The sequence below is a fragment of the Protopterus annectens genome, chromosome 12.part0 (assembly GCF_019279795.1).
Source record: "Protopterus annectens isolate FY-2018-M chromosome 12.part0, PAN1.0, whole genome shotgun sequence".
Lineage (NCBI taxonomy): Eukaryota > Metazoa > Chordata > Ceratodontiformes > Protopteridae > Protopterus > Protopterus annectens.
The window spans coordinates 476,891,057-476,916,811 of NC_056746.1; the positions used below are offsets into that span (position 1 = coordinate 476,891,057).

General features: G+C 42.3%; 1 protein-coding gene across 2 annotated transcripts in view; it reads left to right on the plus strand.

Moving 5' to 3' along the window:
- B9D1 (B9 domain containing 1) overlaps positions 1-7,748 on the plus strand; it is a 540,262-nt gene extending 532,514 nt beyond the window's left edge. For both annotated transcript variants that reach the window (XM_044089570.1, XM_044089569.1), the window contains one exon: positions 6,704-7,748. In XM_044089570.1, coding sequence (XP_043945505.1) covers positions 6,704-6,849 — 146 coding nt within the window. In that variant the 3' untranslated portion in view covers positions 6,850-7,748. The remainder of the gene's footprint in view (positions 1-6,703) is intronic.
- The last annotated feature ends 18,007 nt before the right edge of the window (positions 7,749-25,755 follow it).

Below are 25,755 nucleotides of genomic sequence, written 5' to 3' on the forward strand. Positions count from 1 at the left end.
TTTAAGTTAGAGGGGCCTTCTCCTGTACTAACTACTTTAGTGGTTGTGTGTGGGTCAAGTACCCGTTTGAGTTAGAGGGTCTTGACCCTCCTTGTTTCCCTTTCTTTTCTTTCTTACTGTTCTTGTGTATTAAAAAAAAAAAAAAAAAAAAAAAAGAGAAGAAGAAGTTGTTTAGTTAATATTTTTCGGAGTTAGTGTTTTTTGTGTATACAAACGCTTAATCTACTGTTGTGGTATATTTTTTCTACATTATGTCTAAAGAACATAAACCCTCCAGGTTTAAAAAGTGCATGAGGTGTGGGTTCAAAATGTCCATAACGGACAAGCACTCCTCGTGCGTCTATTGTCTTGGCGCCAAGCATCTACAGGAATCGTGCAGTGTATGCCAGCGTTTTCCTCCAGAGTCCTCCAGGAGAGGAAAAACAAATTAATCCTCAAAGGATTAATTAAGCCTTCCTTTGAGGAGGCTTTGTCTTCCTCTCCTTCTCCTTCTAAAAAGAGGAAAGCGCCGGCTCCGACCAGTCAGTCAGATCCGACGGCTAAGAAGACTAAGCAGACTTCTCCATCGGCTCCACGGACTTCGGAGCCGAGGTTGGAACGGTCTGCCTCGATGCCTCCAGCCTCGACCCCTCTGGTTTCGGAGCCGAGGTCTGGGGCATCGAGAGGCGGGTCACCCTCATCAGCTCCACTGATATTGGAGCCGATAAGGGTCATCGGCTCAGACACTTCCCCCTCGGAGCCGAAGTCCTTATCGGCACCGAGGGAAACTTCTTTGAAAGATTCCTCGGAGCCGATAATTGTTGAGTCCTTTCGGAGCCGGTCCCTGAGCCCTTCGGAGCCGATGGAGAAATCAGTTCTGGCCCGATCGGTATCCTCGAGATCTTCCAGGATGTCTGATTCAGACATCGACAGGGTGCTCCTTCGACTCTTCCAGTCTCCGGTGTTCCAAAAGATGGTTTCGGCTCCAGCCCATTTGGCTTTGGAGCCGATGGTCCACTCCCTTACTGTACTGCCTCCTCCAACAGCTTCGGCACCGTTGGAGCAGGTGTTGGTGGAACCAGTGGAGGTGTTACGGTCAGGCCCGACCCTTACTCCGGCTCCTGGGTCGGAGTTCAGTGCACGGACTTCTTCCTTCGGCCCTGGGGGGGAGGCTTCGGGATTTATACCTTCGGTCCCAAGTCTCCCTCTTGGTGCGTCGGCGGCGGGAGTACCATCCACTGTCGTGGCCACGGAGGGGGGACCTTCCCAGGATTCTGGTGGTCCCGCCTTCAGGGCTATGAGGAGTGCTCTAGCCAAATCTTCATTGGCTACCTCCACAGTTTCCCCAGCTCCTTCCCTACATTTGGAGACTGGGTCGTTGGCAGTTCCCCTGTCCGCAGACAGCGGAGCCCCTGGGCCTCAGGTTACCCCCGCTGGGGTTTCTCCCCTCCTGGAGGTCCTTCTGAAGCCTCTTCGAAGAACCTCCCAGGAAGAAGCGATGCAAGAGGAAGCACGTTGACTCCCCTGGCGAGTCTTTGACATCTGACACCGATCTCGATGATGCAGAGGGGTCCCCTAAGTCGTCCTCGGATGATGTCTCCTTTGCAGACATCCTGGAAGCCCTAAAACAACAAGGCGGCTGGCAGTCCAAACCTCCCTCTGCTGATGAGTCGGTGTTCCTGAAGGCCTTCGGGGCTCAGCCCTCCGCCTCCTGGGTGTCTCCGCCCTTGACGAGCTCTTGGATTTGATCTGTCGAAGGCGTGAACACCCGGACTCTGTGGAACCGGTGCCCGCTCGTCCAAACAAATTTCTTTCGGCGCCCCCAGATAGAGAGTTCCTTACGAAAGGTGTGGCTGTGGATGCTATGGTGGTGGCATCTGCTACCCAGCAAGATGTAGCAGAGGCTTCTACATCCGTCCATCCTCCTAATAAGGAGTCTAGGAGCATGGATCGGTACGGCAAGCGCACCCTTAGTTCAGCGGCCTTTACTCTGAGGTCTTTGAACTACCTGACGCACTTTACGAGATTCCAGAGGGATCTGATTAAGGAGCTATCCGATACCCTTTTAGGTAACCTGCCTGAGGAGCTGGCCCAGACGGTTGGATCTCAGCTGGCTACAATGTCATCCATTTCAAACTCGTCCATGAGGCTCATTTCGTATGCGGCCGAAGGGGCGAGTAGAGCGGCGGGTACAGGCATTGCTCTACGGAGACAAGCCTGGGTCCTCCTGTGTCATTTCGCGGAGGCCTTCAAGTCTTCATTCCGACGCCTTTGATGGGTCCTCCCTGTTTGGGCCCAAGGTGAAAGACACACTTACCCGCTGTGAACAGGAGGGTAAGACTCTGACTGCCGTAGGGGCATGATTTTCCACTCCCTTTCGGCCTTATCCCAAGGCTAAAAGAGGAGGGAAGATGTGGTTCCATAGATCGCAGAAGTCTTACCCCTCTCAGCAGGAAGGTTCCCCCTCCAGAGGCAGAGGAGGGGGAAATTCATCAGGAAGACGCCGTCCCAGAGGCGGCAGAGGCCCCCGCAACACTGGAGACCGTGAGTCCTTTCGTGGCTCTTCAGCTTTTCATAGTCCCTGAGGGGATTGCCCGACTGTGCTGCTCCGGAGCCAGTCGGGGGTCGTTTTTCGAAGCACCTGAAGGCCTGGGAAGGGATCACTCAGGACCGATGGGTGCTTCGAATTATCGCCGGAGGTTACTCCATCCCGTTCTGTTGTTCCCCCCCCTCAGTCCAAAAGAATCCCGGACCCGCCACCCAGTCAACGGAATACCGCAGCCGTAGAAATTTCAAAACTGCTGCAAAAAGGAGCCATCCAACCGGTCCCCGCAGACCAGATCGGATTAGGGACTTACTCAAGATTCTTTTTGGTGCCAAAAAAGACCGGGGACTTGAGGCCCATTTTGGACCTAAGCAACCTAAACCGCTCAGTCAAGAAGTCCAAGTTCCGAATGGTCACTTTACAAACCATTCTCCCATTGTTGGAGAAAGGTGTTTGGATGTGCCCCATAGACCTCAAGGACGCGTATTACCATATCAAAATACATCAAACGTCCAGGAGACACTTGCGCTTCAGCCTAGGAGGCAGTCATTTTCAGTTCTGTGCGCTGCCCTTTGGTCTCACCACAGCCCCCAGGGTGTTCACCAAATGCTTGGCAGTAGTGACTGCTCACTTGAGGAGTCTAGGATTCCAGGTGTTTCCGTACCTAGACGACTGGCTTCTAACTGCCACCTCCAAGCATCTACTTCTACGGAGCCTGCAAGCCACAACATCACTGGGCAATTGTGTTACGGCCATCTCAAAGAATAAGATTCATAGGGGCAGAGATAGATTCAAACCAGATGCGGGTCTATCTACCTGCACACAGAATTCAGATCATACAAAATCAGGTTCAAGCCTTACTCCCCAGGTCCAAAGCCCCAGCCAGAATGGTCATGCAGCTTTTGGGATCGATGTCTGCCACAGTTCTGCTAGTTCCCTTGGCAAGGTTACACATGAGGATCCTCCAGTGGCTTCTTTCAACTCAGTGGTCCTTTCAGGAACTCCCTCTCAATCATCTAATATGGATCACAGAATCTTGCAGACGGGACCTTCGCTGGTGGCTAGTGTCCTCCAATTTGGATCAGGGACGACCCTTTGTTCTTCCTCCTCCGGCCACTTTGACCACGGACGCCTCCCAGACGGGGTGGGGGGGGGGGCATTCCCTGGGCAGGTCAGTCCAGGGCAAATGGCATCCGGAAGAGACCTCTCTCCACATCAACATCCTAGAAATGAGGGCAGTACTCCTGTCCCTTCAAGCCCTTCACTATTACCTCCCTCAGGGCGTAATTGCTGTTCACTCAGACAACATGTCAGTTGTCTGGTGCCTGAACAAACAGGGAGGGACCAGATCCTACCCTCTTTGCAGAGAAGCAATGAGGGTCTGGGAATGGGCAGACTCGACCAAACGCTTCCTAGTGGCTACTCACATACCGGGCAAATCCAATGTCATAGCCGACAGATTGAGCAGAACCATCCTCTCTCCTCACGAATGGTCTCTGAACATGACTATTACAAGACAGATTTTCAGCGAATGGGGAGTTCCGTGCTGTGACCTCTTTGTGACTCCTCTGAATGCGAAGTGCAAAGATTTTTTCTCCCTAACCCTGGCTCCGGGGAAGAGCCCTATGGACGCGTTAGTCCATCCTTGGCCCACCGGCCTGCTTTATGCCTTCCCTCCAGTTCCTCTCCTACCCAGGGTAATTCAGAAGGCATCTCTCTTAGGGAGCAAGATGATCTTAATTGCTCCTTACTGGCCTCGTCAAGTCTGGTTTCCCTATCTTCGGAAACATGCTCTGGGAAGGTCCATGGTTCCTGGACCAGGTCCCAGACCTACTGATTCATCAGTCGGGACTACTACACCAGTCCCTACACACATTAAAATTGACGGCCTGGCTCCTCCTCTTCCGACCATAGTCAGGAGACATGCACTAGACCCAGATGTAGTGCACATATTGTCTTCAGCCCACAAGTCTGCTACGAAGAAACTGTATTCTAGCAAATGGAAAAGGTTTGCTATCTGGGCTCAACTCGGGGCCTGGACCCCATTTCTACTCCCGTGGCAGAAGTACTCAAGTTCCTGACCTCTCTTTTCAACCAAGGCTCTTCTGTTTCTACCATCAAAGTACAATTGGCAGCGATTTCTAATTTTCATGAATCTGTAGACCCACCCTTAATGAGCAACAGGTTGTGTAAGACCTTCTTGAAAGGTGCTGCTCTATTAAGACCTCCGGTTTCTCATCCTGCACCTCCATGGGATCTCGATATAGTGTTACGTGCCTTGACTTCTTCCCCTTTGAACCGGCAGCTACCTGTGATCTAAAGTTTCTATCATGGAAGACAGCTTTTCTAGTGGCAATTACTTCAGCCAGAAGGGTTTCAGAACTTCAAGCTTTGTCAGTGAAACCCCGTGCTTGGTTTTTCATACAGACAGGGTTTCCCTCAGACCAAATCCTTCCTTTGTTCCAAAGTCTGTTCTACTTTATGCTTGCAACAGTCATTAGAGCTCCCAGTTTTTTTCCCAAAATACTCCAATAAAGCGGAATTTATTTTCCACACACTAGATGTCCACAGGCAGTTACGTTTTATTTGGATAGGACCAAACAATCAAGGAAGACAGATCAGTTGTTTGTGTCCTTTGCAGAAAACAAATTGGGCAACGCGGTCACAAAGGTCACTATTGCCAAATGGATCAGGGACTGTATTACTCAAGCTTATATTTATTCTAACAAAGACTTTCCACCTCTGTCAAGGCTCATTCTACAAGGGCTATGGCTACTTCGGTAGCATTTCATTCTAAGCTTGCTATTGGTGACATTTGTGCTGCGGCTACATGGTCTTCCCGCACACCTTCATTTCTCACTACAAATTAGATGTGGCATCTAGAGGACGAGCTTCATTTGGTTCCACAGTGCTCAGGAGTGTTTTCCAATGAGCCACCCGGGATTTAGGTGCTAGGACGCTGTCCCATCAGTCAGAATGTAGGCGAGATAGGATCACATAACATCTTTTAGTTATGTACTCACCATAACTTCAGATGTTTGGGATCCATCTCGCCTACATTCCTAATAACCCACCCTCCTTCCCCCTTCCTTGGAGATCAGAGGATATCAGAAGGTCCGAATCCTGTTGTTTCATCTTGAAACATTTAACAATGTTATATAATCAAGCTGTGCATGTGTGCATGAATGCGGACAAACAAGATCTGGGGGATTAGGTGGTGCATCCTGGGATAAAGATAGCTCAGTCAATTAGAGGCCTCGCTCTATAGCATAAGCGTGCCGAGTCGGAGCCGAGGGATCGGCTCCGAGCCCATCAGTCAGAATGTAGGCGAGATGGATCCCAAACATCTGAAGTTATGGTGAGTACATAACTAAAAGTTTTCCACAAGGCAGATTGTACCATAGTAAAAAAAAAAGACTTTTACTGTCAGAGAGGATGAAAGGCCATCTTCATATTACAGTCTGATAGAGCCCTTACTGCACCCCAGCTAAGCCAAGTTCCTTTAACAGCTCAGGCACTAGAGAAGCTGGCCAGGGAGGAATGAAAATGAGCAGCTTACACTTGTTTTCCCATCTTGTGGGGGAGAAGTCAGCATTAATTGCTGTGTGACCTGGGAGAGAGAATGGTTAGTGGAAAGCAGGAGGACATCCAGCAATGGCCATAATGGCCTCTGTAGCAGCTGCTTGCAGTGTGCTTTTTAGTTATGTCTCTGTTGAAGCAGCACACACCTGGGCCCAACACTGTATGTCCTGCTTCAGCAGAGTATTTATAACCATTGGGAAAAGGTGGTGTTATAGAAAAAAAAATGTATACTCTGACAAAATGATGGCCCATCCAGTGACCAACACTCTTCCCTAATGTTGGATAATGTGATTGCAAATCCCCACTACAGAAATGTCCCCTTTATATATACACACGTGCACACACACACACACACACACACACACACACACACACACACACACACACACACACACACACACACACACACGGCATTGTTGGATGCTATGTGTGGCAGAATGGGGGGTCTGACTGAAGGGCCACGTGGCTATCAGACTAGGAATGGCAGTGCATCTAAAATAAAAAAAAAAATACTTAAGAAACTCAAAGATGTCAATGTTGTTGGGGAAATCATGCATACACAAACAATTTTGCTCATATTTTTCTTTTCTCTTTTAGTTGCGAGGGTAAGATCACAAGGTTTTGTGACTCTTTCTTTCAACATCATAACAAAAGATTTGAAGAAGCTGGGATATGAAGCATCATCGCAGCTGCACATTCCTTCAGGAGCATCAGCTACTGATTCTTTTCATAAAACCCTATGAGGCAGTTTGACCAAGATCATGTGGATTTAATTTATCAGTTTTGCAATAATTATGGCTTTTTTTTTCTAAGCACATTTTGAAATGAATTAAGTGAATTTTATTGTGTACTAACAAAAACATGTATAGGTTTTTAGATAGCAGAGGTCTACCAATAACAGGTTCTAGACATCTATAAGAATGAATATTTAATTTTCAGACATTTTAATTATTCTACAGTCAGTGTCTTAGATATCTTGCATTTGAGGTGAGTTTAATTTTTAATTTGTTACAAATACATTTTTCCTTTAAATGCATTTACATTTTCTGTGTTATTTGAATGTTACTAATGTGGTACATTTAAGAGAAATATCAGGACAATGAGATGACTTTCTTACATTGACTATTAATATGTTAATCTGGTCTGATTTTACCTTATGTACTGCAGATTGTGTGTACTTAAATGGATTTATTTCAACCTCCACTTCATGTTTTTATTTCTTGTTACAAGGTTATAACTGAAAATGAGTCTTAGCCTAGTAACTTATAAAAAATACGGCATTTACTGTTTGTGTCCAGATTGTTATTGAAAGTATTGAGTATTGTATTTACGCTGTTTATTTTTTTATGCACAGTGATTGTTTATATGACAATTTATTATAGATAAAAAGTACTCTGTGTAAAATTATCATAAGCATATTTTCTGAGTTATATTGTATTTATTGATTTATGGTATATTAATTGGTTATATTTTATTTGGATTGCAAAGTCTGCAGCTTTTAAATATATTGCCATTAGAGATCATATGCGAAAGCTGCCTACAAATTTGACTTTTTACAGCTTGAATATATAGCAATATAAGTACTGTTGAACTTGATCTGCAACATCTGTACATAAGCACAGAAAAGAAAACAAATATTTCTGTACTTGTTGGTGATTCATTCCTTATATGGCCTTCTGAAGCTTATCATGATGTCCAAGAAGACATCAGAAAGATGTGGTTACTTGGTGCAGGGGCCTGCACCATTAAATGGGTTATGCTGAGGTCAAAAAATGTAATGACCTTTTTTATATACAAAAAGGAGTCTTGACAGAGCGGCAGTAACCATTTTTTCCATCTAGCACATTGCACAAACGTTTTAAATTTTGAGAAGTAAATTACTTTAATTCACAAACACATCTGGTCTCGATGTGAGTTGGTCTCTTATATGAGGCTGTCATTGGGGTGCTGGCTGCTGTGTGGCTAGAAGGTCAAGCACATCGGACTTCTGTTTTAAAATGGAGAATGGATAAGTGCTTTCCTTTGGACTAACACATGATGTCTCAGATAATTCTGTAAGGTACTGTACAATTGTTGCATAAATGGAATAGCTATGTTTGAGATTGTATGTACAGTGGATATAAAAAGGGGAAAAATATAAAAAATAGAAAATGTGCAATAAGTTGGTTGCATAAGTCTGCACACCCTTAAACTAATACTTTGTTGGGGCACCTTTTGATTTAATTACAGCATTCAGTCGTCTTGGGTAGGAGTCTATCAGCACGGCACATCTTGACTTGGCAATATTTGCCCACTCTTCCTGGCAAAAACACTCCAAATCTGTCAGATTGCAAGGGCATCTCTTGTGCTCAGCCCTCTTCAGGTCACCCCACAGATTTTCTACTGGATTTAGGTCTGGGCTGTGGCTGGGCTGTTCCAAAACTTTAATTTTCATCTGGTGAATCCATTCTTTTGTTGATTTAGATGTATGCTTGGGGTCATTGTCGTGTTGAAAGGTGAAATTCCTCTTCATCTTCAGCTTTCTAGCAGATGCCTGAAGGGTTTGGGCCAAAAGTGACTGGTATTTGGAACTGTTCATAATTCCCTCCACCTTGACTAAAGCCCCAGTTCTAGCTGAAGAAAGGCAACCCCAAAGCATGATACTGCTACAGCCATGCTTCACCATGAGGATGGTGTTCTTTTAGTGTTTTTGCACCAAACTTATCTTTTGGACTTGTGGTCAAAAAGTTCAACCTTGGTCATATCAGACTATAACATATTTTCCCACATGCTTTTGGGAGACTTGGTGTATTGTTTTTCAAATTTTAGCCGGGCCTGGATGTTTTTCTGTGTAAGAAAAGGCTTCAGTCTTGCAACAGTACCCCACAGCCCAGACATGTGGAGAATATGGGAGATAGTTGTCACATGTAGTACACATCCACTACTTGCCAGAAATTCCTGCAGCTCCTTCCAGTTTTCGTCTTGTCTTTTCATCAGTTTTGGAAGGACGTCCAGTTCTTTGCAACGTCACTGTTGTCCCATATTTTGTCCACATTTTGTTGACTGTCTTCACTGTGTTCCATGGTATATCCAATGCTGTGAAAACATTTTTGTACCCTTCTCCTGACTGATACCTTTCAACAATGAGATCCCTTTGATGCTTTGTAAGCTCTCTGTGAACCATGGCTTTTTGCTGTAGCAGGCAACTGAGTAAATGTCAGGAAAATGCTACTAGGACAGCTGAACTTTATATGGGGTTAATCAGAATCTCTTTAATTGACGGCAGGTGTGTACCCAAGAAGACTGAATGTTGTAATTAAATCAAAAGGTGCTTCAACAAAGCATTAGTTTAAGGGTGTGCACACGTATGCAAACATTTTATTGTACGTTTTTTATTTTATTTTTTTTATATTTTTCCCCTAACAGATTTGTTTGTTTTTCAATTGAATTATGCTAGGTTATAGGTCACCTTAAAGGTGGGAAAAGTTTTGAAATGATTTATTGTGGTCTCATTGTTTTTATATCACAAAAACCTGGCATTTTAACAGGGGTGTGTACACTTTTTATATCCACTGTACCTCCTTGAGTACAAATACTTGTATACAGCCCTAATAATCTGTTTATTTAATGTTGAGGAAGAAGAATCCAACATAGTAAAAAAAATATTAGATTTGTGAAAAAGAGCAAGTGCAAAATAAAGTTTTCTTTGTAAATGAAATATAAAAATGAAATGTTAGTGTAATTGAAATACAAGCTCGTTATGCATATAATTGAATTTGAGTATTTATACTGATTAACTGTCTTACAATCTGCTTTTGCTTTAAAGTCATTTGTTTGGTCCAGTGTAAGATTTGTATATTGACTGTGTGCTGAACATGTGTGCTTACAGAAACTGTCATTCTTTCCTTTAAAGTTATTCACATTTGTTAAAGAAAACTGAAATTGAAAAACTAACATTACTTGTTTGCTCACCAACAAAACAGTTGTGTGTATGAGTATATTATACAGGAATCCATACTTATTTTTTATATATCTGCATGGTAAATAACACTTCCTGTCACAAGTCTGCATCTGGTTTTATTTTATAATGAAGAATTGTATCTATGCCTTCTAGTCATATGTTGCAGTATTCATAACTTGGGGGAGTCCGCCACAGGCTGCCAGAAATGTCCAGCCAGTATACAAAAGTCTAAAGCTACTGTAAGGTATGTGCACCATCGTACATAGGATCCCTTCCAACATCAATCATAAAGTGACATCTGGTATGTAGCAGACATCGGCATGGCATGTACCATACTCAGAACCTTTCTGCCGGCAGTCTGAATGTCTTCTCCAGTCGCTTGCTTATCAGCGAAGTTGCGGATTCTGATTCAGATAAGTACCCCATTAGGGTTTTTCCTTTCCTTTTTTTTTGTGCTACTGTTTGCTGAGGTTACATATCATCTAGGAAGGGCAAGTGTCAGTGTGGAAGGCAAATTCCACATAAGGATACCCACAATCTGTGTCTCTTTTGCTTAGGCCATAACCATGACCGTACGTCCTATGCTATTTGCAAGGCCATTGTCCAAAAGACACTGTGTAGTCATCTCACTTCTCTTAATTTATATCTAAAGAACCAACGTCTTAAGCATTTAGCATGCAATGCTATGGAAAGTGCATTGGGTCCTTCAGGGGAGCCTGTACCTAAGAAGGACAAGAAATCTAGGCCTGAGGTTTCTGCTGCTCCTCTAATTCCAGGCATTTCTCGTAAGTCTGAGTTTGACTCAGAGACCTGTTTGGAGGTAGCTGGTGATTTTTCTGTGGGTACTGCTGTGGAGGCCGCAAAGAATCCTGCTACCACGTCCTCAGGGGACATGCAGACGTCCGCTTCGGACATAGGGGTGGAAACCAGGCTCATAGTCCCTGAAGACCTGAAGGCATTATGCAAATCCTGGTTTGTGATGAGTTCCCTAGCAATATTATCGAATGCAGGCCGACACTGGGTCCTTCAGTCTTCCAACATATGGATACTCCACTTAAGTTGCAGAAAATTAAGCATTCTTCTCCTTCTCCTCAGGAACAATCCACTGAGTGGTGCCAGAAAGCCTTATTCTGCTATGTCTTCTTCTACTACCCTGCTGCTCAGAAACCACCATTTCTGAGCAAGCCAGGTAGTCTGTGACTGCCAGCCTATTTGCAGTCAGACCACTCTATCCTTACGTCTTTCCCTGTCCCTCCCTGCTTGGAAACAGATCACCCAAGACTCCTGGGTCCTTTCTATTATCATCAGAGGATATGTTACAGTATGGAAGACTCCTCCTACCTTCAGGGGTATTCCACAACCTACAAAAGATCAGTTGACCTTCTTCCCTCAGGTGATTTACACCTTGCTTTCTCAGGGTACCATTCAAGAGATTCCACCTTCCCAAACAGGAAAGGGTTTATACTCAAGAATGTTCCTAGTCCCCAGAAAGGATGGTCCTTGGAGACCCATTCTAGACTGTCCTATCTAAACACTTCTTAAAGGTGCCTCCTCTTGCATGCTTTCCTTAAACACTCTGCTTTCTCACATTCTTCCAAAGCCCTCATGGAGTCACTGGACATCAAGGATGCCTAATTCACATCCCTATCCATCCTCTTTACAGGAAATTTCTGCACTTTACTATTGCTTCCTCACATTTTCAGTTTTCTGCCTTGCTCTTTGGATCTATGGCGCCAAGGGTCTTCACAAAATGCTTAGCTCCTGTCATTGTCTTTTACAGATTCAGGGGTATTCATATTTTCCCTTACCTGGACAACCTTTTTCACCAGGCTTATTCTCATTCTCCAGACATACTTCTTCAAAACCTTCATTTCACATTGTTTCTTCTGTAAAGACAAGGATTCACTATAAATTTCCAAAAATCTTCTCTCGTTCCTTCACAGGCAATGTCTTCCTAGGATGCAGAATTCAATCAGACAAGATGTTGGCTTCCTTACCTCCTCAGAAAGTCTTGCCTCTAACCGCTTACTTTCAAGCTGTCATTCCACTACAGTGCCGGACTGCCAGGAGTTCCTCCATCTGCTGGGCTTCATGGTGTCCACCATTTCCATGTTACCTCTAGCCAAACTTCACATAGGTTTATAGGTTCATAGGTAGGTACTAGGCTATCGGCCCTAGGGGCTATACAAGCCTAGCCAAAAAGGTACCCTGGCTTTCGCCACCCAAGAAAATTATTTTCCTGTGCCCCTGTCAAGCAGAGCCACAGAGGTGATCCCCAGGGTAAATTTTCTATTTCCCATCCAATCATCAAGATTTTTCTTGAAGAGTGCTAATGAGGAGCTTTGTTTGATATAGATAGGTAGTTTATTCCAGAGTATGGGAAGTCTCTGGGACAGGAATGTATCCCCCCAGCATGTTCTGTTTATTTTGGTGACAATGTTTAGATCCCTAGAGCATGTAGCTCGGAGGGATTGGGATTTCTTTAAGTGGAGCATGTCCACCAGCTCTGGGTTTGACATAGCTTTGTATGTTAGTCAGAGTTTGCCTCTGAGTAGGCAATATGTGACGGAGTAAAGCTGGAGTTTTTTGAGACGGTCTGCATATGGTATCTTTTTGAGGCCAGTATTCCTCTTTGTGAGGTATTTCTGTGCCATTTCCAGTTGTAGATGTTTTGTGAGGTACATATCAAAAGGGTCGCTGTACTCTATAATGGGTCTAATGAGTGACGAGTAGAGGGGAACAGTGACCTCTTTTTTTCCTGGATGAGAAACCTTTTATGGTGAGGTGTGCCACGTAGAAGGATTTCCTGACTACTGTGGCAATGTGATTATCAAAGGAGAGGCTACTGTCCACCTGTGTCCCAAGGTCTCATGACACTTTCGGTGTTAAGCAGACTACCACCTATGTGGTAGCTCATGGGTACAGAGTTTTTACCAAAGGGGATGACAATGCACTTTTTGGCATTGAGCTTGAGGCCATGACTTCTGTCTCAGTGAGGCCCTTTTGTAGGATGTCCACATCGTTAGGAGTTTCAGTTATGGCTCCTAGTTTGCAGTCATCTGCGAGCTTCGTTAGCCAAAGACCTTCTGTGTTAGCCTGTACTTCAGAAAAGTAGATAAACAGAAGAGGACCCAGGACTGAACCCTGTGGTATTCCACTTGTCACTGGTCTGAAGTCAGATTTGGAGTCTGCTACTTTCACAGTGTGGGTCCTGTCAGTGAGCCAGTTGGCAACCCATCTTGTGAAATAGGTATTTATACCTAGTTTAGTGAGTTTATCTATAATTCCAGAGTGGGGGATAGTGTCAAAAGCCTTGGCGAGATCTAAATAGGCTGTGTGAACCACCTTACCCTCATCTACAGCTTTGGTGACTGCTTCAAAGAAGTCTATCAGGTTTAGGAGACATGATCTGCCTTTTACAAACCTGAACTGGGTGGGGTCCAGAGTTTGGAGATTACCAATGTCTTTGTTTATAAGTTCCATGATGATACGTTCCATGGCCTTGCAGACCAGGCTCGTTAGGCTAATGGGGTGATAGTTCCCAGTGTCCATGGTGGTTCCCCCTTTGTGGAGTGGGATAACTGTCGCTGTGTGCCATTCAGTGGCACAAAGCCTGAGGTGAGGCTATGACTGAACATGGTGCTTAGGTGGGGTGCCAGTTCATTCTGTAGTTCATATAGAACGCAGCCTGGGATGTTGTCAGGTCCCATGGATGCTGTGTTCTTGGCTTTGGAGAGTGTGGTTTTTACCTGTGCAGCTGTGATTACAGGAACTTTGCATTCTTCTGGTATAGAGATGGGTCCTTTAGGAGGCGAGAGGGGAGTAAAGTTAGCACTGAACCTATCTGCCAGGATGTTGGCAATATCCGTTGGTTCTGTATTTTTAGTGCCATTGTGCTGTAACTCAGAGCAGATCTGAGTGTTGCCATTGAGATTCTTGACATAGCTATAGAATGCTTTGTGGTTGTCTTTAGAATCAGTGGTGATTTTGTTTTCGTAACTAGCTTTGGAGGATTTAATGAGGGATCTCAGCTTCTTACTAAGGCTGACCAGGGAGTTCCTCCAATCATGGGATTTTACTCTTTTTTGCAACAGTTTCTTTCTTCTTTTGTAGAGTTTGTTTATGGCAGAGGACCACCAGATTGTCGTCCTTTTTTTTGGAGGATAGCATCTTGGTTCTGTTAGGGATAGCATGATCCATGCACTCGTGTAAGTGCTTATAAAGTGCATTTGTATAGAATTCAGCAGTCGTACCTCTATTGTCCGTCTGTATGGGTGTCGTGAAGTTTGCCACTCCTGTCTAAAGAAGTGTGAAGTTGGCTTTGGAGAATTTTTTTACGATGGCTTCCCTAATGGGGGATGGGGCTGGATGTGGATGTCTAGGCTGATTAGCTTGTGGTCAGATCTGACCAACGAGGAATTAACCTCTGGTGTGGAGCACCAGTTGCCCATGTTGGTAATGACCAGGTCTAGTATATTCCTGTCCCTGTCTGGGGTGTGGATAAGTTGATCCAAGGTTTTAGAATTTATGAATTCCAGAAAACATTGAGCAAAATAGTTGGTACATGAGTAGTTTCCCAGTTAATGGTGGGGTAGTTGAAATCGCCCATTATTAGGGTGTTGGGTTGTACCCTTATATTTTCCAGGGTATCAAGAAATGAGTGGGAATCCTGGGGCATGGTGGGGGATCTGTAGCAAGTTACAATTTGGATTGTGGTGTTGCCCAGAGTTGGTTGCACTTGGATAATCGCGGATGCATTATGCTGAGCAACTAGCCTGGAGGTGTGGAGATCCTTAATGAATATGGACATGCCTCTGCCTTTAGTGTTTTGGTCCTGGTTAGGTGGCCGAAAGGTGTGGTATGAATTATAGCCTGGCAATGTAGGGGTGCTCTTTGGAACCTTGAACCAGGTCTCTGTCACTGCACAGATGTCGATGTTCTCCATTTTATAGAGTGCCTCGAGTTAATGCATTTTGAGGTTTAGACTTCTAGCATTGAGTAGCATTACCCTCAGATTTTGCTTGCTTGTACCTGTTACTGTGTTGAATTTGACATTTGAACCTTGCCTAAAAAAGGCACTATAGGGGTGGCAAGAGCCTTAGCCAGTATCCATAATCCCAAGGGTGACAGCTGCAGGTGATCTCTGGCAAAGCATCGTGGTCTGTCGATCATGTCATCCCAGGCAGACAGATACTGGATCCCCTTAGAATGACACCAGAAGCTTAGCCAATTGTTGAAGTCAATCATTTTGTCCTTATACTGTGGTATCATTCTGGGTGATGGCAGGATGCTACTTAGGGCTAGGGTCATACTTTCCTGGGCTATAAGATCGGAGAGCTCCTCCATGTCTCTTTTCATGTAGTCCAGGGAGGTATGTCAGGTCATTCACACCAACATGGACAATGACAGAGTCATATTTGTACTTGTTGTGGAGTGACCTGACTGCGTGCTTTATGAGTGAGATCCTGGCACCCAACAGGCAGCTGACAGTAACTTGTTTAGCCTGGTGAGTGGAACAGCAGTGTGCCTGACTTAGTAACCTATGTCTAGAGTGTTGGGTACGTTATGCCTTATGGGCTGTGGCTGAGTGGCACACTGAGTTTGTGGGCTGTGTGTCACTTGAGTTGTATTGGGGGGTGGAGTTTGCTTGCATTTCTGCTTTGGAGGTCTCTGTTGCTTGAGCAGATTTTTATTGAGAGCCTCCGTGAATGTAGGTGTGTGTTTTGTGTTGCTATGTGTGTGTTTTAGTGGTGTAGGTTTTGAAGGGACTATGTATTGACTGTGGTGTGGTGCAAGTGTTCACCTTCTCCTCTTGACTGTCTAGTCCAGTCTTGGGTGAAGAGAGCTTTCCATGGGGAAACTCCAATGGTATCTCAGGTCAGTTTGGATGCAACATACTCATCCACTAGAGTTTGTGATTCCTCTCCTTCTCTGCTTGAACAAATAATTAGAGTGGTGAATCCAACAGGTTTTCTTGAATCCAGGACTTCCCCTACAACCCCCCCTTCTGTCTCAGGAGTTGTTCATGGACACCTCGGACATGAGATGGGATGCAACCTTTGCCTCTTGAAAAGTTCAGGACATGTGGTCTCCTTCCCAAATAAAGGAACACATAAGTATAAAAGAGATGAGAGCTCTCATTTCTGTCCTGCTAACCTTTTATCCTCTTTTTCAACCAGGTCCCTTAAAAAAGTGGTTCACATACAACACCACTGTTTTTTGGTATGTCAGCAAGCAGGAGGGGACCAAGTCATACCTCCTGTGCAGGTTGGCTGTCAAGGCTTGGGAGCTGGCAACTCAATATCAGCTGACCCTTTAAGCAGTTGACATCCTTTCCAGTCAGAATGTTGTGGCAGACACAGTGAGCAGGTCTATGACTAAATTTCACAAATGGATGTTGCACAGGAATGAGTTTCTGGAAATTATCCACTGGTGGGGACCTCAAGTAGATCTATTTGCCTCCCCCATGAACAGACAACTTCCAAAGTTTTGTGCCAGAGTTCCCAACCCTTAGGCATGGAAGATGGATGCCCTATCTTTTTCCTGGAAGGTGATGTTTCTCTATGCATCCCCCTCCTTCGGAAAGTTCTACTGAACATTCAACAGGGCCAACCCAAAATCTTGCTGGTGAATCTCATTTGGCCAAGACAGCATTGGTTCACCCTCCTTCTGCATTTAGACAAGGGCAGTCATCACAAGTTACCTCACAGGGTGGATCTACTCACACAGGACAAGGGATGTATTAATCCACAAATGTCAACCCTTCAGATGACACTGTGGTTGATAGGATTTTGATCCCTTTCAGACACCTATTTTCTGAGGATGTTACAACTTCTGCAGGATGCCAGAAAACCCAATTCTAGGAAATCCTACATTTCCAAATGGAAGAGGTTTTCTATCTGCATTTTTTCCAAAAACCTAAAAACATTGTCTGTGGATATTTCAGTGGTTTTGTCTTATCTATGCGGACTACTAAAGACTAGATTATCATCATTATCAGTATTTTACTAATAGGACCTGCCCATCCTAGCGCCATTTTTAAATGTTATTTTTCACCTGAACGCCACGTTTTAGTCCTCGGACAGTGTGCACTCCATAACTAACTACTGTGTTATTAGCCTCTACATATTGAATAATTCCACTTATTTTACCTGGAGAGTTTTGCTTAATGAGTGCTGTAGAACTGCATTATCTGTGAACATTTTGTCATGTAGTGGTAGTGTTCAACCTACTTGGTTAATATGGTAGGAAGGTTACTCACAGGAATGCTATCATTCTTGTTTAGGCCGTTCATATTCTGTTTAAATAGTTTGTGTATTGTCATTTTAGTGTCTTAGCCATTTTAGTTGTTAATGAGTGTATTGTGGGCTTGTATTTTCCTGTGAGTGTTTTAACTTGATTGTCATATGATTTTGTATCATTACCTGACTAGCTCTTAATTTTACTGTGGTGTTTTCTTTGTTTTCCCTTTACAGCTTTTATCTGGATCATGGCTGGTTACAGTTCCTCAGTCAGTGCTGCTCTCTTACCCCTTCACCTTTGGTCATTTCCTCACCTAAGGAGTCCCTTTCTTAAATGTATGCTCTTCCTCAGGTGTTTGTATTAAATTTAACTTTTGTTTAGCATGTTACACTTTAGTTATAGTCTGGATTGTGAGGTGTGTACACTTGCTGAGACGCTATCTGTAGTTCCCTTCCCTTGCTTTTTACTCAGTGGCATATCCTTCTTTTAGTTCAGCTCTTTTAGTGGTCATTCTTTATGTACTGACAGTTTTGCTCATCATTTTGTTGTGTACACTATTCACCTCTAAGTTGTCTTTCCAGATATCACCACTACAAAGAATAGCACTACCCCTTATTAATGTATAGGCAGTGTAGTGCTTTTATTTCTTTTGATTATACTGCCTTTTGTACTTTTTCACGTTAGACTGCCTTGCATAGTTAAATATCTGGTCTTCTTAATTGCACACTGAATTTGAATAAGCGTGCAACTTTTTGATATTTTATGCTTAACTGTGGTCTTAAATTCAGTTGTGATATTCCTTACTTGGCTGATTGTTTCTATAAAGTACTTTCTTTTCATCTCTGTACTATCCACTCCATTTGTTGTTTCTATAAAGTACTTTCTTTTCATCTCGGTACTATCCACTCCATTTGCCCTTGCTACACTCAGGCTTACTCTGCTCCCCTTCTCCCATTCCCACCCACCCCCTAATCAATTTCCTTTATATGTATCCATCCTCCACCCCTCTCTACCTCACTTCCTTTCCTGATTACCCCTATTAGCCCCTTCCCTTTATCCATTGCCCCACCTTCAAATTCTAACCTTTCTCTTTTCCACACCTTCTACTCCACCCTCCTCCCTCTCATTTTAGTGGCTCACTCCCCTATCTAGTCTACTATCTTCTTCCTTTTGCCCCTCTGTTAACTTCTCATATTACTCCTATTTACATCCTCTACTATCCTCCCCTCTATATTCTTACTTATTTTGTTATCCCTCTCCTTTCACCTATCATCTACCTTTTCTTGTATTTCCCTTTCCTTGCACTATGCCTATCTCTCCCTTCCACTCTCCTTTCCTCACTTTCCTTACATTCTTTATTCTTTTATGCCTTTCCAGTCTCACCTCTTATCACATTCATCTAAACCTGCAGCCTTGTTTTCCCACTTCATCTCTCTATACTACAGCTTCAGTTTCCCATTACTTTTCTCCCATATCATCATCTCTTTTTTCTTTTACTGGATTTACTCTCCCTAAAATCTAATTTCCTTTCTTGAGTTCCCCTCTTAACAGAATTAAACACAAAATACTCTGTATCTCTCCCTATATCTCACTTCTTTTCCACCCTCTCAAATCGCTACTACTCTCTGGGGATGTTCTTCCTAACCCTGGTCCCAGTTTTACTCTATCTACAACCTCCCTCTGATTTTCTAATTTAAACTCATTAAACCATCACTCTAAAGCTTTAACCCTCTACTCCGTTAATATTTACAGTATCCTCAATAAGACTTCTGACTTTAACTCTTGGATAGACTAATTTTCTCCAAACATTGTCGCTCAATCTGAAACATGGCTAAAACCATATATCAATAACAATGAATTTCTTCCTTCTGGCTACAACATTATACATTATGACAGAGCATACAAAAAAGGGGGAGGAATTGCCATTGTATACTCTGATCTCCTTACTCTTAGCCCCTCTTCCGTGCCTCAACCCGCTTTTCTCCCAGCTGAACTTCTTGTTGTTGATTACAAACGTAATAAACACAAAACTTGATCTATAGTCGCCATTTACATTGCCCCAGGAAATAGCATCCCATTATTAGAACAGATTCTTCATTGGATGTCTGATAATATACCCAATGAGACCATAATACTTGGTGATGTCAATATCAGCTGGTTTAAAATTTGCTCCAACTCTCCTACTTCTTGCATAAACCTTTACGGGTTCACTCAAATCATGTCCACTCCAACTTTTCATCATAAGCCTACTAATACTAGCTCCATTATTGATTGGATTCTTGTCTCTAATCCTCACTTCTATCACTACCCTGAATCCCTCCCAGACTGCTTAAGTGATCACAATCCTGTATGTATCCAAAGATTTTCCTCCCATCAATCTCGACCACATAAATTCAAAGATTGTCATAAGATGACTAATTTTGACCCTCTGACTTTTAACAACTGCCTACAAGCTATTGATTGGTCCTTTCTCTCTTTTCTACCTTTAGATGAAGCAGTATCTCAATTTAATTCTATTTTCCTTAATACTCTTGACCCTCTTGCCCCTTTCAGAACTGTCAGAGTTAAATCTCAATGTGCTTCCTGGCTTTCTAATTATACACGGTCCCTTATGTGTAAAAGAGACAAGGCATGGAAATTCTGGACTAAAATAAAATCTCCCACTAATATCCAAACATATAGAGAACTTTGGAACTTGACCAAAAAGAATGGGTATTTACATATCATCGCAGCCATATTTTCAGGGTCGCGAAATTTGCATACCTGAACTGTAACGACTGCATGTAAGACTCAGAAGTGATTTTCAAAGTCTTTTCTACTGCTGGTTTACATTGGTTCCATTTCAGGAACACAGTAAGCTGCATACATACACAGGTACTTTCTGTCGATATGTACACAATGTAATCATCTACGAAGTAGCACCGCTGCCATTCCCTATTCTTACAAGCAGCTTCCAAAGCTGGCACAAATCTTCCCTTTTCTGTTTCCTTTCACATTCACTGCCTAAATCAAACAAAGGTGACCACAACCCCGTAATTTACTGACATTAAGACTCTATGATTCGGAAATCAGTTTTGGCAAGGAACAGTGTAAAAACTTGATTCATACATCTGGATACTTGAGAGGCATCAGTGTGCCTAACTACACATATGTTAAAAAAGGAAGAAAAAGTCAGGTAAATATGGAATCCAGGAAACTAGAGAAGCGCATTGTAAAGGATTTCATCTCATGTACTCTGCATTTTCCTATTAATAAAAGCCCATTTGTGAAATTTGAAACACACAATATAGGCACAGAATTTAAAACTGCCTGTTGCGCCCTTTTTAGAACACGGAGAAATCTGCACTTGCACATTACATTTCTCAAAATGATAGCAACCCTGACGAATCAATCGTGCGTCTGTAATGCACGCAAATCAGGCAGACTATTTTTTTTGTCTTCCTGGGGGTAATGCAAACTTTCTCATCACCAATAAGGACTTTGTATAACCCTTTTCTGTGTTTTATGCCCTCAGTACAGTTGAAGTATGCCAATTTAACAACCATGAAAATCTGGTTGAGATAATCCCTAAGTACCAAAGAATGTTATTAATGATAAGAAGAACTTTTATCTAACTCAACAAATGTCCTCACCTAGAAATCTTAAAAAATTCTGGAACACCATAAACTATATTCTTCACCCAAGCAAGCCTTCTACTCCTAACCAATGTCCTAACAGCACACCATTAGAAACTGCCTCTCTCTTCAACTCATACTTCACTGATACCATTAGTAAACTCATGCACACTTCTAATCCTCCTACCACCACTCAGCCACACAGCTCTTCCTTCTCATTAAAAACTAGTCCTACTAAGTATATCAAAAACCTTCTTCTTAAGCTTAAAACCATGCTCACCTTCTGCTGATAAACTTCCTCCACACTTCTTAAGATTGCAGCTAATGCTATAGCATATCCAGTCTCCATAGCTAATGCTATAGCATATCCAGTCTCCATCCTTATAAATTGCTCCATTAAAGAATCTACAGTCCCTGCTATTTGGAAAAAAATCCTACATAATACCTGTCCACAAGGGAGGAAATTCTATTGAGGTCTCAAATTATCGGTCTATAACTATTCTCTCCCCTTTTTCCAAAATTCTAGAACGTTGTATTCACAAACAGATTTCAACATATCTTATGAAGGAAAACTTGATTACCCCTACCCAGCATGGTTTTTGCCCTTATCACAGTACTATTACTGCTCTCATCTCTTTTCTTAACTCAATCTGTCTTGCAAGAGATAACAATAAACTTGTGTCCTGCCTCTTCTTCTACCTTTCTAAAGCCTTTGACACTGTCTCCCACTCTATCCTCCTCTCTAAGTTAGCCCAACTCAGCTTTTCTTCTTTCCCTATCTCTTGGTTCAACAGCTACCTGACAGGATGCAATCTGTCAAATGACTCTCTAGTCTCTCCCCCTTTCTCCCCATTAATATGGATGTCCCACAAGGTTCAGTTCTAGGTAGCCTTCTTTTTAACATCTTTACTAACCAACTATACCAATCTTGTCCCCAGTCCACCCTTGTTCAGTATGCTGATGACTCTGCTATCATCTGTATTACTAATAACCCTATAGACCTACTAATTATTACTCAAAAATCTTTTAACCTTACTGAAACCTGGCTATCTAATAATAAACTCATTCTTAACCCAAAAAAGACTAAGTTTCTCCTTTTCCTTCCAAAATCACTGTACTACCTGAAATCTTCATTTACCATATCCTCACTAAATAATATTCTCATTACTCCTGAAATCAATACTAACCTCCTTGGTGTGTTAATAAATGACCAGCTAAAATTTGATTTACATGTACATCACTGTATTAAGAAAGCACACCAAAAGCTTGGTTTATTGTATAGAAATAAACAGTTCCTCACCCCTGACTCTAGAATTACGTTTGCCCATGCCTACCTCCTTCCTAATCTCTTTTATGGCTCACAAATCCTAACCAATCTGCAGTCTTCCCTCCTCTCCAAATTGGAATCTACCTACAATAAAGTAGCCAGATTTGCCACGAACATGTCTTTTAAATCTCATCATTGCCAAGCTCTGAGGACACTTGGCTGGCTAGAATTTTCTAACCAACTATTATTCTCCCAACTTCTAGTTATTCATTCTATTCTGAATAAACCTTCCACTTGCCCTAGTATCTCTGCTCTTATCTCCCTTTCCACCCCCTCTCAATCTCTCCGAAGCTCTGATCAACACCTTCTATAAATCTACAAATCTAAAAAAATCAATTGGACAGTGTCTTTTTACCTCCTCTATTGCCTTCTTCCAATGGAACAAATTTCAATTACCATTGAGAGTTATCTCTAATGTTTATGAATTTAAGAAAACCCTTAAATTACACCTAAATAGTTCCTGGTCTTGTCTTTGTAATCATCCAACCTGAACCCTTCCCCTTAACTAGGTCTTCTTTCTGCTCCATTGCAGTCAATTCTATGTTCCTTCTTCTTCCTCATCTGTTCCCCTATCTTACTTCTAGTATTATTTTTACTCTTACTTCTTCTTACATTGTCTTTTTGTTGTTAAATACTTCTTACATTGTCTTTTTCTTGTAAACTTTTTGTCATGAGCTGTTACATTTTATTCATACTGATGTTATATTGTAATTTTCTTGTAAATGCTTTCATGTATTTTTACTGTTTCATTTGTTATGCTCATGATTTAATTGGAGATTTTCCCCCTGGGCCTCCACTGAAAAAGGGTTATGCCCAGTTGGACCATCCCAGTAAACAAATGTCAAATAAATAAATACTGCTTGGTAAAAGTTCATTTCTCTGCCATTTCTGTCTGTCTACCTATGACCCCTCCTTTGGCTTCTTGGTTGGAAGTCAAACTTATCTTGAAAGGCATCCTTCATGTCAGACATCCAAGGAAACCAGTACCTCCTCCTTGGGATTTAAACTTTGTTTTGGAAAATAAATCCAACAAGCAGAAGTAAGATGAAGCAACACTAGGCTATCATAAAACCAACAACAGTTTATTCAGGAAATAAGCACAGGCAAAGGCATAAGTGCTTTCGCAGTATTACAACTGCTTCATCAGATGCATAAAATCTAACTGTTGCTGTTTTTATGACAGCCTGGTATTGCTTCATCTTACTTCTGCTTGTTGGATTTATTGTTTTGGTTCGAGAAGCATTTATTCAGCACACACTGGTATTATTGGACTTTTGTTTTGGAAAAACTTGCATTGTCTCGCTTTGAACCAGCAGTTTCATCTTCCGTTCAACATTGCACTTGGAAGACGGTGCTTCTTTTGGCTACCACTTCAGCCAGAAGGGTTTCAGAACTTCAGGCCCATATGGCATCTTCTCATTTTACTGTTTTTCACAAGGATGGGGGTACCGTATGCACTAATTCCTCCTTCATGCCCAAGGTTGTGATTGAGTTGTCAATTAGTCCATTAACCTGCTCACTTTCTTTTCCTCTTCATAATCTTCTAGCGAGAGGATCTTACACACCTTGGATGTGCATAAACAACTCAGGTTTTATTTGAATAAAACAAAGTCCTTTAGGAAATCTGACTGTTTCCTACTATCCCAGGGCTCTGGGCAGACCTGTTTCCAAGCATTATCATCCTGGATCTCTAAGGCTATTTCCTTTTGTTATGTGATTCATGGAAAAAGCCTTGCTTCTCCAGTTAAGGGTCATTCTACTAGAACTGTGTCTTCTTCAGGTGATTTTTTTCAATGGGCTGCATACTTCTATTTAAGAAGCAGTCAGTTGGTCTTCTGTTCATACCCTCACAAAACATTACAAGTTGGATGGTATACCTAGATCTATAACTGCTTTTGCTAGGACTATTCTTCAGGGGCTAATAGAGAGCGCTACTCTTTCTTCTGCATGAGCTTTGGTATTCTCCCTCATGTTATGAATACTGCAGCATATGAATAGAAGGACATAGAATAGTTGTGTAAAATCTTACCATAACCATAGATGTCCTTTTCTTCTATATGTTACAGTACTCTATCCTGCCCATCTTCCCCCGATGCTTGCTTGTTTCCTGGATGAGGTTTTTTTTCTCAATTTATCTCAGGCTGGTGTTCTTCCTGGGACATTCAATTCTGAGGATGGTACATGTCAACGTCTGCTATATACCTGTCAGTTTATGATGGAAGTTGGAAAGGATCCTATGTATTTCACACATACCTTACAGTAGCTTTGGACTTTTGTATACTGGTTGGACATTCAGGGCAGCCCGCATCAGACTTCCCCATGTTATGAATACTGCAACATATAGAAGAGAAGGACATCTATGGTTATGGTAAGATTTTATACAACTGTTCTTTCTATGTTAATGTATACACACACAAACCTACCTAAAAGACATCTGCAATTTATAGTCATTCTAGTAGATATTTTTGTGATGAAAAAGCATGGTGTTTATAGTACAGATATAGGTTTTAAAGTTGCTTGACTTTGAGTATAGTGATTGCTGAATTATAACTGAAAAATGTTATAACGAATTCTTAGAACTTTCCACGACAACTTTGATGGTGGGAATTTTTGATGACATAGCCAAAGTGTACATGTTTTACCAAAATTCCTGGTTAGATACTGCTTCTCATTGTACATGATGTTTGTGTTGCCTTGGATAGACTTAAACTAAATGAATATTTGCAAGCAGTAGAGGATTGGTCCAACAACATTGGTGTGGACTTCACTGTAGAAAAATGCAAGTAGATGATTTTTGTGAAAACAACACTTATCTATAATATTTTATTTTGTGGTAAGGTTTTGAAACAGGTAAAAGTGTTAAAAATATGGCTATTGTTACCAACAGTAGCTTAACTTTTGTAGGGAGGATGTTAATGTATGATGTAGATCCATGAAACAGGTAGGTCTTTTTCAAAAACCAAGTAAAAAGTGATGCGCAGCTTGTATGCACATTCTATGATGCATTAATTAGAGCTACACCTACCTTAGATAATTATACCCACTTTAGAATATAACTCAACTTTTTCTGTTACAGCATTACCCAGATTAACATATTAGAATCTGTAGAATGTTGATTCACGAAGTGTGCACCATCCATACCTTATCTACCATAGTCTGAGAGATTACAGAAGCTTGGCACAGTATTTCTTATTAATTTTCAAGAGGCAAACTTTGCCTGGCTTTTAGGGTTTACCATTCAGATATGCTTTAGAGTACTAGAGTTAAGTAAACTGGTTAGAGATCTTAAAACCCACTCAGCAAAAATAATTTTAAAAATAAGGAGAAACAATTCCTTTAACATAGTGTATTCCAAAATTATGGAATGGGTTGCCAAGCTGTATAACTGAAGTCAAAAATATTAACAAATTCAGACTGTACTTGCACTTCATTATAGGTGACAGTAAATACAGACATAAGTCAGTGTTCACTGAAGCCCTTCAGGTCTGAACATGGCTATGTGAACCTAAGATCTTAGTAAATCTTT